Genomic DNA, 19,010 nt, shown 5'->3' on the forward strand with positions numbered 1-19,010 from the left:
TTGTTATTGATCTGCTTAGAATTGTGGAAAGGTTTGACAAATCCTTTGCAACTCTTCATGGAAATTAGGGAACATGGTCTGGTGATAGAGAAGCAGAGAATCAAGCTGGGAGGTGGACAAGCGGCAGCACTGCTGTTTCCTAAGAAAACTGTGCTCAGAGATGATCAGCACCTGTTGGACTCTCACCGCTGGCATCTAATGTCATTACCCACACGACTGGGAGTTCCCCAGGCCTTGAGGAAACAGCCATCATCGGTTTAGTGATTTTTTTTTTCCTATGCTTATGTTCTCAGGACCTTTTTATTTTGAAAGAAAGTGTTCGTTTAAATGGTTTTAGTTTGTCCAGCTTAGTTGATATTAAGGAGCTGGCAGCTGGCCTGCTTGCACACCTTCCCCCTTCAGGAGTCCCGGGAGTGGACAACGCTCTCTCTCTGTCTCTCTCATCTGTTCAGCTCCTGGATTTACTAGATTGATTTTGTTCTGTCATTATATTTTAACCCTAATGTCTTTTCCATTTGAATTAATATAATATCCCCTTGGTCTGCACTTTCTACTAAATGTTGCTTAAGCAAGATTTTTACCTCTAAAAGAGTTTAACCTGACTATTGCAAAATTATCAGAAAGTGTGTAGTATTAAATTTTATTAGGGAGTGATTGTTTTTGGTCTGTATCTTGAGTAAGTTAAAAACTCATGCTGGGTGCTAAGCAGACGGCTTCTTGGTTAAGAGTACTGTTTACTCCTCCAAAGGACTCAGCTTTGATGCCAGCATCCACGTAGTAGCTCACAATATCTGTAACTCCAGTTCCAGGGGATCTTTTTCCTACATCAGTGAGTACCAAGCTTGCAAGTGCTACATAGGCATACATGCAAGTAAAATTCCTGTATGTGTAAAAACCGTTCAGAACCCCACAAGTTATAGATGTTTGCACTAAAGTGCTAAAAGAAACACGATTCTTTAAACATTCTTTGCACTTAGATTAGAACATGGAATACTATAACTTTCAGGCTGCATTTTGTGAAGCTATTTGTTGGGTTTTTTGTTTTTTTTTTTTTTTGATTAGGTCCTGGATGTTCAATTCCTGTGCCAGCTAACCAGTCTTTTTGGACTCGAGAAGAATATTCTGACTTAAAGCTTCCCAGAGCCTCTCATAAAGCTGTGGTCAATGGAAATATAATGTGGGTTATTGGTGGATATATGTTCAACCATTCAGATTACAGCATGGTTTTAGCGTAAGTGGCTTTATAATTAAACATTTTATTTACTATGTCTGAGTGTATATAAGGGGTGTGTGCAGTGCTGTGCAAGCGGAGACCAAGGCCAGCTTGGTGGGCTTAGCTTTCTCCTTTCACCTGGGCATGGGTGTTGGGGACTTGGTTCAGGTTGACAGGCTTGTAATGCTTTGCATCACCAGCTCTGGAAGTGCTGTTAAATGCTTCTGCAAGAAGCTTAGGTTTCCACCCTGAAGAACTACAGTGTAAAGATAATAAAAAGCCAAGAAATCATAAGTAATTACTGAGGAAAATCTGTTTAAACTTTGGTAGTTTTCTTCTAAACTTTTTTGATATATGTTGATTTTCTACAATTGAAAGCCCCAAAGAATTCATTGTCAATATAAGAATAATTTATCTTTTTAAGTTCCTTCGTCTGATGTTTTTCTTTAAGTATATAGTATAGGGGTTACTTTATCTTTGATTTTACTAATAGTTTTCATATGTCAGATGGTTTCAGTTTATAGCTTATTAGTGTTAAATGGCCTTTGTCTAATAATTTCCAGGGTTTGAAGTCTTGTTTGTGCTTTTTTGAAGGTAGAATATACATAACCATATTAGAATTAGGATTTCAAGAAGAGATTTATAAATACTTAACCATGTTAATTTTATGGCCTGGAATTTTTTTTCTATTAGTGACTATAAAGCACCAACATTCATCTTAAAATTAGTAGGACCATTAGGGAGTTCAGTGTAGTATTTTTGTTACTGTTCTATTTCTTTGAAGAGGCACCATGATCAAGGCAGTTTTAAAAGAAAGCATTTCATTAGGGGCTTGTTTACAGTTTCAGGGCGAGTCTATGAACGTGATGACAGGAAGCATGGCAGCAGGCAGGCCCAGCACTGGAGCAGCAGCTCAGAGAGCAAGCGGGAGGGGAGAAAGGGTCAAGGGACTGTGTATTGACTCATGTTTACCATTATTTACCATGAAGTAAATAATACACAGTTTGATAACATGATACTGAAAAGTTTTTTTCCTGTTTTCTGTTGTAACCCAAGTTCTGAAGAGATCAAGCCTAATAGCAAGCTGTGAGTCAGGATAAAGGAAAAGCATGCAGGCCAGTGTCTGCTTTACCAGATTGTGTTCAGCAGTCTAAAGTTGCCATCCTCTTGACATCTGTGATTACAGTTTTATTACTATCTTAGATATTCCACAGATTGCAACTCTAATGGAGTGGCTGACTGCTTAGCTAATTAAAGCAGGCTAGAATTTGTCTGGCTTCCTTGTCTAAACGGGGAGTTGGTATTGACAAAATTTTGTAAATTACTACATTTGCATGCTGTATATCAATTTGGTGTGGCTGCTTTTAAATCATTCAACCTAAACTGTCCCACAGAATCATTTGTTTGATTTGAAAAATTGTAGCTTCAAGAGAATTTCTGCTGAACCTGAAATGATTCACAATGATAGACCTGAAGAACATGTGTTGTCATTGACGGGTTTTGTTTTTGTTGATATTTGTAATTTAAGATTTATTTTATTATGTATATGTGTGTGTATTTGTGTGAAAGTATACCACATGCATGTGGTACTCAAGGAGACCTGAAGAAGGACTCTGGAACTGAGGTTATAGGGAGTTGTGAGTGGTAGAAATGGAAACCAGGTACACTGGGAAATCAGAAGGTGCTTCTAACCACTGAGACATCGTGTCAGGCCCTTGGTTTATTAAAAAACCAAAAGAACACTAGTTAAATAAGTATTTTATTCACACACACACACACACACACACACACACACACACACACACACACACACGATTCATAATAGTTCTTCTGTATCCCAGTTAAATATAAGTTCTTAGTGACTGGAGAGATGGCTCAGCAGTTAAGAGTGCTTGCTGTTCTTCCAGAGGATCCAAGTTTAGTTCTGAGTGCACACATGAGGCAGCTCACAACTACCCATATCTCTAGCTCCAGGAAGAACCAATGCCTGTAGCCCACACATATACTCCACAAACATACATACACATAGCTAAAAATAATAAAAATAAATCTTTAAAAAATTAATTCTGATTGAACAATGACTGGAAAATTCACCTAACATTTAGAAAAAGCTGTTCACTAGTGAAGAGGACATATACCATGGTATCAAATATTCTGTTGTTAAAGGAAGCAACTATAAAAAGCATGTGTTTGAAATAAGTAATGGATACAAAACAAATGAGATAACCCCAACAGCTGTCAATACCTTGAAAACCAACACAACAGATGTGACTTTATTTAGATCATAGTTTTTTTCTTTTTATTTATTTTTTTATTCGATATATTCTTCATTTACATTTCAGATGATATCCCCTTTCCTGGATCCCCCCTCCCTGAAAGTCCCATAAGCCCTCTTCCCTCCCCTTGCTCCCCAATCACCCGTTCCCATTTCTTTAATGCTAGTAGTTTTGAAACCAAGTTCTAGATTTTGTATATCTGCATAAATACACATTAAAATTGCAAACTGTTATGAACATCATCTTCGTCAGTCTCTCTTCATAAAAAGTAGTTACGGGGATTGAGACATGACTCAGCAGTAAGGCATGGGCTGTTCTTCAGAGGACATGGGTTTAATTCTCAGTGCCCATATGTTGGCTCATAACCATCTGTAACTCCAGTCTAGGGATCTGACACTCTTTCTGGCTTCCATGGGCACTGTATTCATATGATACACATACACAGGCAAACAACTGTACACCTAACAAAAAATAAGGTTTAAAAGGAAGAATTACAATTTGAAGACACTTTCATTTTGCTAGCACCAAATCAGTCTCTCTGGAATCTTTCCATTTCATGAGAAACATCAATTCTTTATTGCTGCCTGTGGCACTAAGTATTGGCTGAGGATCAGGACCTGGGCAAAGCTTCATAGCTTGTCAATGCATCCCTTTTGTTCTTTGGTTTGTTGTCATCAGGTTCACTGTCACAGTCCTTTTGGACCATCCTTCCGTTATCAGCCTTTTGAAACTTAAGAATTGTTGGATGCTGCCTTCAGTTCACACAAGCTGCCTCTTTAGCTTCTCGTCTGTCTATGCTTAATTTGTTATTGGTGCTCACCCATGTATGTGTTTATGTCATGAAGCCACAAGAAGAGCCTTGATTGAGTCTTGTCAGTGTAGAGCACAGAAATGACACCCTATCATTTTACTTCCTACTGGCTAGAAGAAGTTACTGATTCTGCTTATACTCAAGGCCTGGGGTATTATACTTGGGTGTGAACACCAGGAAACAGGGAGGTGGGGAGTGTCGTGGATACTACTCTGATATCTGACTGTTGTGGTATATCATCAGTTCTTATTGGTTCTATCTTTAAAATCTGCCCTAAATCTAGAGCTGGCTGTGGTTGTGTGTGTGTGGTGGCATCAGTACCAGAACTCAGGTTACAGAGGCAGGAAGACTGTGATTTTGAGGCCAGGATAAGTATGTACAAAGATCCTGTCTCCAAAACAAATAAATGTACAAATAATTGTAACTACTTTTACTAATGACCTAACTGTTCCTACCACTACTAGTGCTGCATCCATGAAAAGGTGAAGTAAACTGTGAAAGCTACTTCCCCTTCTGTGTAACACGTGCCCCATTATTAGTCCAAAGGATGGAATTCAGGTAGTCAGGCTTGTATAGCAAGCACTTTTACTCACTGAGCCATCTTACATACTCAATTATTTTTCTTCTAATTATTATTTCCTTTTCAATACTTACTTTCAGTTTGTCATTATTAAATGAGTAAAAGTATTTGTGAGCTATTAAGTCCCTTTATGGTACAAATATCAGATAGCTTAGGTTGCTACATAGAAAAGGTTTATAGGAAACTATAGAAGCTTCCAGTAGATGTTTGTCTTATCCCAGGGTTGTGTATTTACCTTCCCTGTTTTTGAGTTCTCACATGTTCAATGGGCCAGGTATAAGGTCTGTTTGCCAGAACAGCATGTGCCTCCCTATAACCCCTGTTTGATTTGTTGAAAATCTTTGAACTGGATTATATCATACTTAGAAGAATACAAGATGTTCTGTTCTGTTTTGAGTGAAAATATGGTCTGTTCATCTTGCAGGTATGACCTGGCTTCTAGGGAATGGCTTCCCCTAAACCATTCTGTGAACAGTGTGGTTGTAAGATATGGTCATTCTTTGGCATTATATAAGGTAAAGTATCTCAACTCTTCACCAAGCAAGAAGTTCAACTCTTCCTATTGCTTTATGTCATTGAATACTCTTCAGCTTTTGTTTTTGTTTCTTTTTATTGATATATTTTTTATTTACATTTCAAATGATTTCCCCTTTTCTGGGTCCCCACTCCCCGCAAGTCCCATAAGCCCTCTTCCCTCCCCCTGTTCCTCCATCTACCCCTTCCTACTTCCCTGTTCTGGAATTCCTCTATACTCTTGCACTGAGTCTTTCCAGAACCAGGGGCCACTCCTCCATTCTTTTTGGACATCATTTAATATGTGGATTATGTCTTGGGTATAAAAAGTTTCTAGGCTAATATCCACTTATCAGTGAGTGCATACTATGATTGATCTTTTGAGACTGGATTACCTCACTTAGTATGATGTTCTCCAGCTCCATCCATTTGTCTACGAATTTCATGAATTCATTGTTTCTAATGGCTGAATAGTAAGTACTCCATTGTGTAAATATACCACATTTTTTGTATCCATTCCTCCGTTGAAGGACACCTGGGTTCTTTCCAGCTTCTGGCTACTACAAATAGGGCTGCTATGACATAGCGGAGCATGTGTCCTTATTGCATGCTGAAGAATCCTCTGGGTATTGGTCCTCAGGAAGTGTCATACCCAGTTTTCTGAGGAACCGCCAGACTGATTTCCAAAGTGGCTGCACCATCTTGCAATCCCACCAGCAGAGGAGGAGTGTTCCTCTTTCTCCACATCCTCACCAACACCTGCTGTCTCCTGAGTTTTTGACCTTAGCCATTCTGACTGGTGTGAGGTGAAATCTCAGGGTTGTTTTGATTTGCATTTCCCTAATGATTAATGATGTTGAACATTTCTTAAGGTGTTTCTCAGCCCTCCCAAGTTCTTCATGTGAAAATTCTTTGTTTAGTTCGGTAGCCCACTTTTTAATGTGGTTATTTGGTTCTCTGGGTTCTACCTTCTTAAGTTCTTTGTATATATTAGATATTAGCCCTCTGTCAGATTTAGGGTTGGTGAAGATCCTTTCCCAATCTGTTGGTTGACGTTTTGTCCTTTTGACAGTGTCCTTTGCCTTACAGAAACTTTGTAGTTTTATGAGGTCCCATTTGTCAATTCTTGATCTTAGAGCATAAGCTATTGGTTTTCTATTCAGGAACTTTTCCCCTGTGCCCATGTCCTCAGGGTCTTCCCCAGTTTCTTTTCAATTAATTTCAGTGTGTCAGGTTTTATGTGGAGGTCCTTGATCCATTTGGAGTTGAGCTTAGTACAAGGAGATAAGAATGGATTGATTCGCATTCTTCTACATGCTAATCTCCAATTGAACCAGCACCATTTGTTGAAAAGACTATCTTTTTTCCACTGGATGCTTTCAGTTCCTTTGTTGAAGATCAAGTGACCATAGATGTGTTGGTTCATTTCAGGGTCTTCAATCCTATTCCATTGATCCGCTTGCCTGACATTGTACCAATACCATGCAGTTTTTATCACTATTGCTCTGTAGTAAAGTTTGAGGTCTGGGATACTGAATCCCCCCTGAAGTTCTTTTACTGTTGAGAATAGTTTTAGCTACCTGGGTTTTTTGTTATTCCAGATGAATTTGAGCATTGCTCTTTCTAGCTCTATGAAGAACTGGGTTGGGATTTTTATGGGGATAACATTGAATCTGTAGATTGCCTTTGGAAAGATGGCCATTTTAGCTATATTAATCCTGCCAATCCACAAGCATGGAAGATTTTTCCATTTTCTGAGATCTTCAATTTCCTTCTTCAGAGATCTGAAGTTCTTGTCATATAGGTCTTTCACTTGTTTGGTTAGAGTCACCCCAAGATACTTTATGCTGTTTGTAGCTATTGTGAAGGGAGTCATTTCCCTAATTTCTTTCTCAGTCTGATTGTCCTTTGAATATATAAAGGCTACTGATTTGCTTGCGTTGATTTTGTAGCCAGCCACTTTGCTGAAGTTGTTTATCAGCTGTAGGAGTTCTCTAGTAGAGTTTTTTGGGTCACTTAAGTATACTATCATATCATCTGCAGATAGTGATAGTTTGGCTTCTTCCTTTCCAATTTGTATCTCTTTGACTTCCTTATGTTGTCTAATTGCTCTAGCTAGGACTCCAAGAACTATATTGAAAAGATATGGAGAGAGGGGGCAGCCTTGTCTAGTCCCTGATTTTAGTGGGATTGCTTCAAGTTTCTCTCCATTTAATTTGATGTTGGCTACCGGTTTGCTGTATATTGCTCTTACTATGTTTAGATGTGGGCCTTGAATTCCTGTTCTTTCCAAGAATTTTAGCATGAAAGGATGCTGAATTTTGTCAAATGCTTTTTCAACATCTAATGAAATGATCATGTGGTTTTTTTCAAACTCAAAGAAAAATCAGCTTTGGTTTTAATTGGTGTAAACTTCAATGTGCTAGAGATAGATAATCCACCAAATAGTAATTGGAAATTGAAGTTAGAACTATTTTAATTGATGGTATTGTATTTGGATACTATGATCACAGTGGAAATGGTTAACAATGAAGATTAAATAGTGTCAGTGAGCCTATGCCCATTATCAAGTGTAGCCACACTGCATGCAGTGTGATTGAGGAGCCATTGTCATCTCCTTGTTGTGTGTGTATATTGTAGGATGGGGCAACTTTATTTTCCACGTCATTTCATGTAACCTGAAAGCCAGCCCCAATTAAATATTCTCCTTTATAAGAAAAACAAGAAACAAACAAACAAAAATACATTTTGTGTAGAGAACGTGTTTTAGAGAGATGAAGAATGACTTGTTTTAGTTTGTTCTGTCTCTGTGCTATTCCTAGTAATTCACTGAAAAGCTCATTTACTCAGACTTCTTGAACTGGGGATAATAATGAAATTGTGAACCAATCATTTTTGTTTTTCAATAGTAAGTTTTTAAAAGACGTATTTATTTTTATTTTATGTGTGTGGTGTTTTGCCTGCCTATGTGTCTGTGTATGCTATTCCTCCAGAGGCCATCAGAGGAGGCCATCAGAACCCCAGAAACTGGAGTTACAGGTGGCTGTTAGCTGTCATATGGGTACTAGGAGCCAAACCCTGGTCCTCTGCAAGAGCAGCAAATGTTCATAACTGCTAAACTTTCTTAATGGTTTTAAAAATCCTGTTTACATCTTTCTTATAGGATAAAATCTACATGTATGGAGGAAAAATTGATTCAACAGGGAATGTGACCAATGAGCTGAGAGTGTTTCATATTCATAATGAATCATGGGTATTGTTAACCCCCAAAGCTAAGGATCAGTATGCAGTGGTTGGACACTCAGCACACATTGTTACACTGGCATCTGGCCGTGTGGTCATGTTGGTCATCTTCGGTCATTGCCCACTCTATGGATATATAAGCATTGTGCAAGAATATGACTTGGGTATGTATTTTTTCCAGTGGCGGCATCTTAAATATCAGATTGAAAACCTCTACCCTTTTATTAGGGCAGTATAACAAAATTCAGCATGATCTTGATCCAGTACTTTGTCTTGAAATAGTGAATGTCAGTAGATAACTGGTGAGATTCAGGTTGTTGATGTCCCTGTGCATCTTACTTGTCAAGGCCCAGCCTTGGCTTGGGAGGGGTTCTGAAGAAGGGGGTGTCAAAGAAAGCAAAAAGTCAAATTGTGGGTCCAAGCTGGCAGGTGTATTGCATTAACGAAAGCTAAGGGAAAATTGGGATATTTATTTCATCTCTTAGTCTACATCAAGCAAGTCAAGTGCTCACAGTCATGTTTGTACCCTCAAATTACAAACAAAAGAAAGGGAGATGATGAGTCCAGCATGGCCCTGGTGAGGACAAAATGACATGGTTCCTGCCCCTGGGACAGGGGCAGCAGGCTTGGGCCTCCATGGGTGTCATGCCATTAACATAAGCCTTGCTTGTATAGTAGTGTACATATTTTAAGTTCCTATTTTGAGGAAAGTCCTTCCTGTTAATGTGCATGACTTCATGATAATCAGAGACAGCATGAGTCTGGGAAGTAAATGCTGGGGCCTCCAGGACAGCTCTTAAGGCTGTGGAAAAGAACGCGAGTTCAAAAATATATATTACAAAAATATAAGGATACAATACGAATTGCATGAGGGGCTTCACAGATCTAAAGGAGCAAAAGCAGCTTCGCCCTGAGCCATCTTGTCAGAAAGGTACTCAGGAAGCAGATGAAGAGATTAGGGAGTGGTGAATGCTGAAAGATCCCACCCAGCTAAGTTTGAGCTTACAAAGGCAGACAAGTCCTGAGTTCACCATGGGCCTGGAACAGAGCAAGGTTAGGCCCAGGTGTGGTAAAGATGGTCATTTCATGACCAGGTACCCAAATAGTTTATTGTCTGTGCTTAACTGAGGTGGGCAGATCTCTGAATTCTTTTGCAGTGTTAAAAGGAAATGTGTGCTTGCTGTCGCCTAAGGGGCTGGAGTCCTTAGGAAACCTAAAGTCCTGGAGACAGGAAACCTGAAGGAACTGGGCTTAAGATCTACAGCAGATGAACTATCCAGAAAGGGTTTTAGAATAGCAAGAGAGAACTGCTTGGAGAACTGTTTCCAGCAGAGAATAGAAAGAGAAAGCAAAACAGAGAGAGGGAGGGGGAGAGGGAGAGAGTGAGAAGGAGGGGAAGAGGGAGAGATGGAGAGGGAGATGGAGATGGAGAGGGAGAGGGAGAGGGAGAGGAGAGAGAGAGAGAGAGAGAGAGAGAGAGAGAGAGAGAGAGAGAGAGAAGATTAGAAATCTGTCTCCAGCTGCCAGCTTGAACCCAAAATTTGACTTTTTGTTGACACGTTGACCCCACCCCACTCCCACTTCCGGCACCCCTTCCTCAGAACCCCTCCCAAACCAAGACTGGGCCTTGGTACTTCCTGTCAGCTTGCAAGGAGCCAAAGATAACACTAAATGCTTTAGATATCAAAATAAGCATAATGTGCATTCTAAAATAATTTTGGATAGTTCTTTAAGTATTTATTAGGCCAGCCAGTGTTATTTTACTTTAGTGTATAATTTTGTGTTACATTTTGTTGTTTTTCATTGAATAATAGGAACATCAGAATTGAAACTTTGATATAGTTGTCCTGTAAAGAATACATCTAAAGATCATTAAAGTACATCTGAAAATCATAAGGAATCTTTGAAGATCGCAGGGAATTAAATATGTTTAAGAGAACTTTAAATCTTTAATCTTTAAAATTTGCTTTAAAAATCTGAATCTTGCCAGTGTGGTGGTACATACCTTTGATCCCACCACTCAGGAGGCAGAGACAAGTGTATCTGAGTTTGAGGTCAGCCTGGGCTACAGAGCGAGTTCCAGGCCAGGCATAGTACACAGAGACTTTTGTTTGTATCTTAACAGAACAAAACAAAATGTGAATCTTTAAAAACTTGCTCTTTGAAAATTTCATACATGTATACAATATATCTTGTTCATATCCACCACCATTCCTCCCATCCAGCTTCCCTAGGCTCTTCCCAGTGCATCTTTTCCTAGCCTGATGGCTTCCCTTTCAGGGTGAAGGTTATAATAACACACAGCCCAGTTAGTGCTGATCATATGCAGGCTTGCCTACATGGTCTTCTTTATAAGTAAGATGAAAGTATATCCTGAACTTCCTTCTTCTACTCTAAGGTGTTTAGACGTTAAACTAATACTTAAGTAGTTTAAGTAATTTATTATTTCATAGGAAAAGGAGCCTTCATCATTGACTTTAACTCTTGTCTCCTTTCCAGAAAAGAACACATGGAGTATATTACATACTCAGGGTGCTCTTGTGCAAGGGGGTTATGGCCACAGCAGTGTTTATGATCACAAGACCAAAGCTCTGTATGTTCATGGTGGCTACAAGGCTTTCAGCGCCAACAAATACCGGCTTGCAGATGACCTCTACAGATATGATGTGGACACTCAGATGTGGTGGGTGTTCTCCTAGAGCTTTCCCTTGATGGTATAGAATCCTCAGAGGCAATTGATTGAAAATTACTGTGCTATGGCTTGACTTTTGTTCAGCATTGTATACAAAGTTAGGAGATAAATACAGTAATAGAGATAAGGTAATAATTATGGTGTTGCGGTCTGTTAAGTTTTTCCGTTCTTAGGATAGTTAGAAAGTGCTTAGTGTTTTAGACTGATTCAGTTCTTATCAACTGAACTCTGGTGTAGATTTCCTCTCTTCAGAATTTTCAGCAATAAAAGTTGTGGCTGATTTTATCCATACTTAAAAAGCATATCCTTCCTTTTCCCTTTTTGGTGTTGGGAATCAAACCCAGGACCTTGCACATGAATAGTCTATACCATCTGTATCCATTTAAATTATCAAACATGATGCTCTCATGCCTATTTGATAGGGTTTTCCTCACCCTGAACTGAAGCTCGGCCTGTAAGAGTATGCTACTTTTAGAAAATGGAGATAAATTTGAGTTATGATGTAATTATAAAGCACTGGTCTCTCTGTATCTCCCTCCTCCTCCTTCTACTCCCCCCCTTCCTTTCTGTTCCTCTCTCTCAACATACATCAGAGACCATGCTGTGAATGTCATTTTATGTTGTCCTGGAGATCAGTGTCTTTGGTGGCTGTGAACCACAGAGCCTATGCAGTTGGAAGTTCTGGTCTCTAGTGTTTGCCTTACTAATAAAACATTGAGCATAAATTTTGATTTGTATTTCACATAATTCCTTCCTTATCTGGAATTCTTAAGTGGAATTATGGGGCCATAGAGAATGAACATTTTAGGGTTTTTAATATAGTTTCCCAAAATTCTTAACAGATTTTCATGATTTTTTAAGGAAATGACTTACATATAGGGGGAAATCAAGTATTGCACATTTGAATCTGAAGTTATAAAATAATTACATGTAAACTGGCAGATAGATAAGTATTCTTCTAAAACTAACCTTATGTTTATTATTTTTAAATAAACTCAAAAGGACCATTCTTAAGGACAGCCGATTTTTCCGTTACTTGCATACAGCTGTGATAGTGAGTGGGACCATGCTGGTGTTCGGAGGAAACACACACAATGACACTTCCATGAGCCACGGCGCCAAGTGCTTCTCCTCGGACTTCATGGCTTATGACATCGGTAAGCTTTCCAAAGATGTTTTAGCTTCAGGAATATTTTCTTTGCCCATGAGCAACATTGAGGATTGAAAATATCACTATGTTAAAATAATTGCACCATTTAAAAGAAGTCCAAGTGGTAGAATTTGCATTTAATTTGAGTAGGGTTACACATCTATTGAAAAGCATTACTTTGGATTAAACTACATAAATTCTTTGTGAAATCACCTTGTTAATTGCTTGAATCCTTTTTTTAAAGCTTAGTTAGCTGGTATCTCCTTTCTTATGAATGCCTTATGTAGTAGTGGCGGTAGTTGTAACCACCAGCATTATGTTAGTTTAATGGACTATGCTGTTTCCTAGAAACCTGGCTTTACACATGCTGTCGATGTGAGTGGACATGTGGCCAGAAGAGGGCGGTGTCTGTTTATCCCTGGAAAATAAAAATCAACTGCTCTTTTGTATAAATATCATCCATATGATGTTCTTTCTGTTTATTTGTTTTTGCATTTGTTTGCATTGTAGTGAGACTAGATAGCCTTACTATGTAGTCTAACTGTCCGAAGCTCAGTGTATAGATAGAGCTGACCTTGAACTCAGAGAAATCCTCCTGCCTCTGTCTCCTGAGTGCTAAGTACTACCACACCTGACTGGAGATTCATTTTAAAAATTATTCTTATTGTGGTAAAATGCACATAACAACACTCACCATCTTAATGTTTTAAGTAGTTTTAAGTGAACTAAATATATTCATAGTGTTATTCATGCTGAAACACCATCTGTATGCTATCTTCTTGTAAAACTGAAACTCTGCCCTTAAACAATAGTTCCTCTCTTCATCCCTCACTCCAGCCTCTTGAAATCATTTTATTTGTCTCTATGATTTTGTCCCAGTCTAAATTAGGCATTCATTTTTTAAAAAAGAATTTGTTTACTTGTGTGTATGAGTGTTTTGCATGTATGTATGTTAAGCACACCATATATGTTCAGTGCCCGAGGAGGCCAAAAGTAGGTATTAGATTCCCCAGAGCTGGAATTACAGACTTTGGAGGAATAGTGAGTGTTCTTAATGTTGAGCCATCTCGCCAGCCCTAGATGTTTGTTTTTAACTGATGTGTTTATTGAACTTTTAAATTGAGAATGGGGAATACACTATAGTTAGTCCTTAGCTTCAAGTTGGAGGAAGCAGAAATGAGAAGACAATATAATTGTAACTCAGGAGGATTCTTGCTGAAAAGAAGATGTGAACTTCCCTCTGAGCACTCCTGAGCCGTTGGGGTGAGTGCGGCAGTCAGGAAAGGCCTTCCTGAAGAGGACTTCCTGGCTTGCTCCTGAGGAACACTGGGAGTCAGGTAGACCTCCCAGGCAGGGGAGATTTAGTGCAGACCAAGAGGCCGGAAAAGTACATGTCAAATATTTAGGACTTTTGAACTGTTACTTTTTTTTTTTTTGTCATCGTAGTACAAAAGGTAGCAGGTGACTGTTAGACTAGACTGTTCAGATGATTCAGAGCACCATAGATCATTGTTCTTTTGAAAAGTCTCACAGTGAGCCGGGCGGTAGTGGCACACACCTGTAATCCCAGCACTCTGGGAGGCAGAGGCAGGCGGATTTCTGAGTTCGAGGCCAGCCTGGTCTACAGAGTGAGTTCCAGGACAGCCAGGGCTATACAGAGAAACCCTGTCTCAAAAAAAAAAAAAAAAAAAAAAAAAGAAAGAAAAAAAGAAAGAAAAAGAAAAAAAGAAAAAGAAAAGAAAAAAAGAAAAGTCTCACAGTGAAAATGATAGAATCATATGTGTGTCTTAGACTTTTTTTTGTTTGTTTGTAGGTATTTTATTTTTTTTCTTATTACTCTTTTTGTAAGTCTGGCCCTCACATCATGGTCCAGGCTGACTTAAGACTTAAGGTAACCATCCTACTTCTATCATTATGGGCCACCATGACCAGTTTAAGAAGCTCTCTTGGGTGGCATTGTGCTAAGTGATTGGGAAGGCACATACTGACAGGAGACTGCTACTGCAGAAGTCCTAATGAGGTTTGAGTCAAGGCCATGGAGATAGCAGTGATGACTTCTAGTACCTGGCTGTTGTATAGCTTGACAGATTTTCTTCCCAAGTGTCTGCTGTGGACCATCTTTGGCAAAACTAAAAGCAGATATAGAGCAAAACATATGGGCATGATTGCACATCCCAGTACTTAAGAGGGTGAGAAATATGTCAAGATTGAGCCAGTCTGAGCTATCTAAAGACCATGTCTTTAATAAGTATAGTAAAAATTATAAAAACAGGGAATAGGATCTGGGAAGAAGAGAATGAAGGGTGAGGCATGTCCAGGTGGAGATGTCTTTAGGACAGAGCTGATTGCTGAGGAGGTTGTAGGAGAGGTGGATTATTGTGGGGCATAAAAGATGAGCAAGAGACAGAGACAGTTGGAGAAGGGTCTGAACAAGAGAAGAGACTTCAAAGAGAGTGTCAGAGAAACAGGAGAAAATAGGCGAGACTGATGACCTGTGAGATACAGTTAATGGCTAGAAGAATGGCTAAAAATGACTGGAGAATCCTTCAGACTTGTCAACAAAGAAATCATTTAGCCTAATTTAGGGTGCAGGTGCAGGCCACTGAGGAAGAACATAGGGGAAATAGTTCTCTGTGTGTTTATTTTTATTAAAGCTTATCTGCAAAGGCCTCAGATGTGCTGTGTACTTGTAGTTGCGGCTCTTCTTGAACTCCTGGTCCTCCTGTCTCTACCTTCTCAAGTTTGCAGATGTGTGCCCTAATTAAGATAGGTGTGTACCTAGCATTAAAATTTTTAAATTAAAAAATACCGTGGTGCTCTGGGGATGCATCTCAGTAGTAGAGTGCGTACCGGCTGTACACAAGGCCCTGGGTCTGAGCCCTAGCAGCACAGATACTGAAGCAGACATTTTGGTAGGTAAGACTAGTAGACAGGAGAGTGGTGACCATTAGGAGGGGATCTGTGGGTGCTGAATGAATACAGTGATTAGCATTTCTGTACAGTATGTCTATTTCATGCCCTGAAATACTGCTGCTGCTGCTGCTGCTGCTGTTGCTGCTGTCCTTTACACATAATAACATAGCTAAAAAGACAGGCAAGCATGCTGTATGAGGCTGCGGGGGAGGCTTTCTTCCTTGTTTTGTTTTTTGTTTTTATTTGAGATAGGGTTTCTCTGACCTGGTTGTCTGAAATTCAGTATGAAGAATAGGCTGGCCCTGAATGCACAGAGATCCTCCTGCTTCTGCCTTCTTAATTCTGGACACAAAACTTGTGCTTCTTTCTATAAAGACTGAGAGTTCCCATGGACTATATATGACAACCTACTCTTAAATGTGTTTTTCTTCCCTTTAGCTTGTGACCGGTGGTCAGTACTTCCCAGACCTGAGCTCCATCATGATGTCAACAGATTTGGCCATTCAGCAGTCTTGCACAACAGGTACCTGGAAAGCAAAGGCTATATTACTGTCTTACATCTAACAGTTGTGTCTGAATGGTAAGAGGCTTGGGGAGAAAAAAAGGAGAGAGGGCAGTGCATGATAAGGTAAGGGGAATAGGATCTGAAAATTATGAGGTCAAGGAGCAAGTCTGAAGCCTACACCATGTCCGAGTGTGTGCTCAGGAATCCCTTTCTGACCAGCAGAGGTCTTTGTCCATCTGCCCCAGGAACCTTAGTCCTGTAAAGGGCATGCAAAGGACTGGGGTTGCCGGGGTTGTGGGCCAGCAATAGAGTGCTTACCTAGCTTGCACAGGGTCCTGAGTTCTGACCTCAGCATTGCGCCTTCTGCAAACAGTGTTTGCCATAAGGACATGCAGAATGGCCACTTTACCTGGTCACCTGAAGTGCCTTACAGACTGAGAAGCTTAACAACTTGCTGATGTTAACTTCCCTTGTTTTGCTGCTGTCACTGCTTTCTGCTTCCTTTAAAACTCAAAATTATATAACCCTAAAAGTATTTAAATACTCTAATGCTTACATTATATATTTCTGCCGGTTTTCAATTTTTCTTTTGGAGTTTCCTAATACAAGTAATTTAACTTGCATTAGGAAAAGTACAAAAATGCCATTCTGGAGTTGTGAAGAATTGACCATTTAGAAGCTAGATATTGGGGAAAGGGGATATCTTTAATCATGTGATTACTTAACATTTTACAAGTATATAAGGTTTTGTGGCAAGACCGTTTTATGGTTAGAGACTAAAGTGGAAGGATTTTTTAAAATATCTTGTTAACTTGAGTGTTATCTTAAATTGCAATCTGATGCTTTCTCTCAGGAAAGGCCCTAAATGCCTCTTGAGTTTTCATCTGGCAAGCATCAGGCCACCTGGCCTCACTGGTGGCATCAGCCCCAGCTCTCCTCACATGTGTGTTCTTAGTGTTCTCCCAGCACAGGGTAGGTACAGTGTGGACGTTTGCTAAGTGGCAAGCATAGTAACAATTTAATGAGTCAATTAATTGAATCAGTGAATTGAATCAACTATTGAATGAATTGAATTAAAACATTAAGCTTCAAACAAACACAGAGAGGTCGACAGTTTGTCATAAAATGTAGTTTAGCCATGAATCAAAATCAGGAATGACTGTCTGAATAGTGTCTTTATTTTGTGTAACTTCGGTGATGTGTTTGAGTATCTGAGTTTTAGGCAGGGTTAGAAGTGTTAGAGGATGGGGAAAGGCCATGCTCTCAGCTTGATCGGATGAGAAGTCCACGGCTCTCTGTTCATGTGGCGTTGTCAGTCAGCAGCCCGGGATCACCTGTGTCTAACAGTTGTTCCAGTTGTGGTTTTGAGAGAGGTGCACAGGAGGGAAAGCTGTGAGATTGTGAGGTGCTAGATGAAGAGATGGCGTTTACCTAGTGGCCTTCTCTCCCACTCTCCCAGAGCCATCATGTGACCTGAGATATTCAGAATTTCTGAAGACATCAGCTGTGTTCAGTTTAAGCAATAGTTTTATCCAACTTGATTCATGTTATACTCAGGGAACTAGTAGTGGGGTTAAAAATGAATCCTAGTGTGTTCTTTTTTCTTAATTGGAATGTCTGGTTTTCAGATACCTTAACGAATACAGAGCCACTATATTTATATGTACGAATACAATCACTATATTTATTTGGTCCTTTGTTGACTTAGAAAAATTGAAGCCCAGTGCAGGTGGGCTACCAAATTTCTCATTGTGGATTAGAATTAAACTTGCTTGGAGTTGTGGGATCTTTGATATGCGAGACATCCTTACTTATGACAGCCCAGAAGTAACAGATAAGGTTTCTTTTGAGGAGTCTTATGTCTTTATGAACTTGGACTTAGAAAATATTTAATGTGTTTCATTCTGCTATAGTTCTTTTTTTTTGTTTTTGTTTTGTTTTTGGTTTTTTTTTGTTTGTTTTGGTTTGGTTTGTTTTTTGGATTTGGTTTTTTTGAGACAGGGTTTCTCTGTATAGCCCTGGCTGTCCTGGAACTCACTCTGTAGACCAGGCTGGCCTCGAACTCTGAAATCTGCCTGCCTCTGCCTTCCAGAGTGCTGGGATTACAGGTGTGCGCCACCACCACCACCCGGCTCTGCTATAGTTCTTAAAACTCTAGCTAGTGAGTATCTTTTCACAGGAGCAACAGCCTACAGCCATGAGCTACAGCCGTGAGCTACAACCATGGTCTGCCTCTGGTATGCATATTACACGTGAACTGTGAGCATTTCTTGACCCAGACATGAAATTAGATTCTTCTTCTAAAAAGGTCTAGTTGGGAGGAATGAAAGAGAGTAGGGAAATGTTGCGGGCTTGTTTTCGGTTTTTTGTTTGTTTGTTTTTAATATTTATTTATTTAATGTATATGAATGCTCTATCTTCATATACACCTACATTCCAGAAGAGGACATCAGAACTCACTATAGATGGTTGTGAGCCATCATGTGGTTGCTGGGAATTGAACTCAGGACAATCTGGAAAAGCAGCTGATGCTCTTAACAACTGAGCAGCTCTCTAGCCCAGTTGTTCTGTTTTAGTTTGGGGTGAGCATCTAATTCAGAGATTCCCTGCTTTTCCAAGAGTGAATTTTAAACACTAATTTACATCATCACTGGATTAGTCTTTTAAGAATACAGGTCAGAAGCAGCCAATGATGGCTCACACTTTTAATCCCAGCATTCAGGAAGCAGAGGTAGGTGGAACTCTGAGTTTGAGGCCAGCCTAGTTAGTCTAACAGAGTATTTTCCTGGAGAGTCAAGGCTACATATAGAAAACCTATCTAGAAAACCTACTCTGTCCAAAGCCAAAAAAGGAAGAAAAAAAAAAAAGAGAGAGAGAAAGAATACAGGTTGGGCAGTTAGGGTAGCTCATGCCTATAATCCCAGCACTCAAGTATCTAAGTTAAGAGGAATTCTTCGAGGTGGAAAGTCATGAGTTCTAGGCCAGCCTAGGCTACAGAGTGCTGAAAGTGGAAGAGGCTATATATGTGTCAGACCCTTCTTTCTCAAAAAGTTACATGACTATATATATTTTTTCTGTAGTGCCCACTCTTCCACCATACATATACCTAACAAT

General features: G+C 39.6%; 1 protein-coding gene across 1 annotated transcript in view; it reads left to right on the plus strand.

Annotated features, from left to right (window-relative positions):
- Atrn (attractin) overlaps positions 1-19,010 on the plus strand; it is a 118,463-nt gene that overhangs the window by 39,119 nt on the left and 60,334 nt on the right. Inside the window, exons 6-11 of the mRNA XM_052183647.1 lie at positions 1,063-1,231; positions 5,305-5,395; positions 8,557-8,800; positions 11,136-11,319; positions 12,331-12,485; positions 15,830-15,914. Of these exons, the coding sequence (XP_052039607.1) occupies positions 1,063-1,231; positions 5,305-5,395; positions 8,557-8,800; positions 11,136-11,319; positions 12,331-12,485; positions 15,830-15,914 (928 nt within the window). The remainder of the gene's footprint in view (positions 1-1,062; positions 1,232-5,304; positions 5,396-8,556; positions 8,801-11,135; positions 11,320-12,330; positions 12,486-15,829; positions 15,915-19,010) is intronic.

This window comes from Apodemus sylvaticus, chromosome 5 (genome assembly GCF_947179515.1).
Source record: "Apodemus sylvaticus chromosome 5, mApoSyl1.1, whole genome shotgun sequence".
In the NCBI taxonomy this organism is placed as follows: domain Eukaryota; kingdom Metazoa; phylum Chordata; class Mammalia; order Rodentia; family Muridae; genus Apodemus; species Apodemus sylvaticus.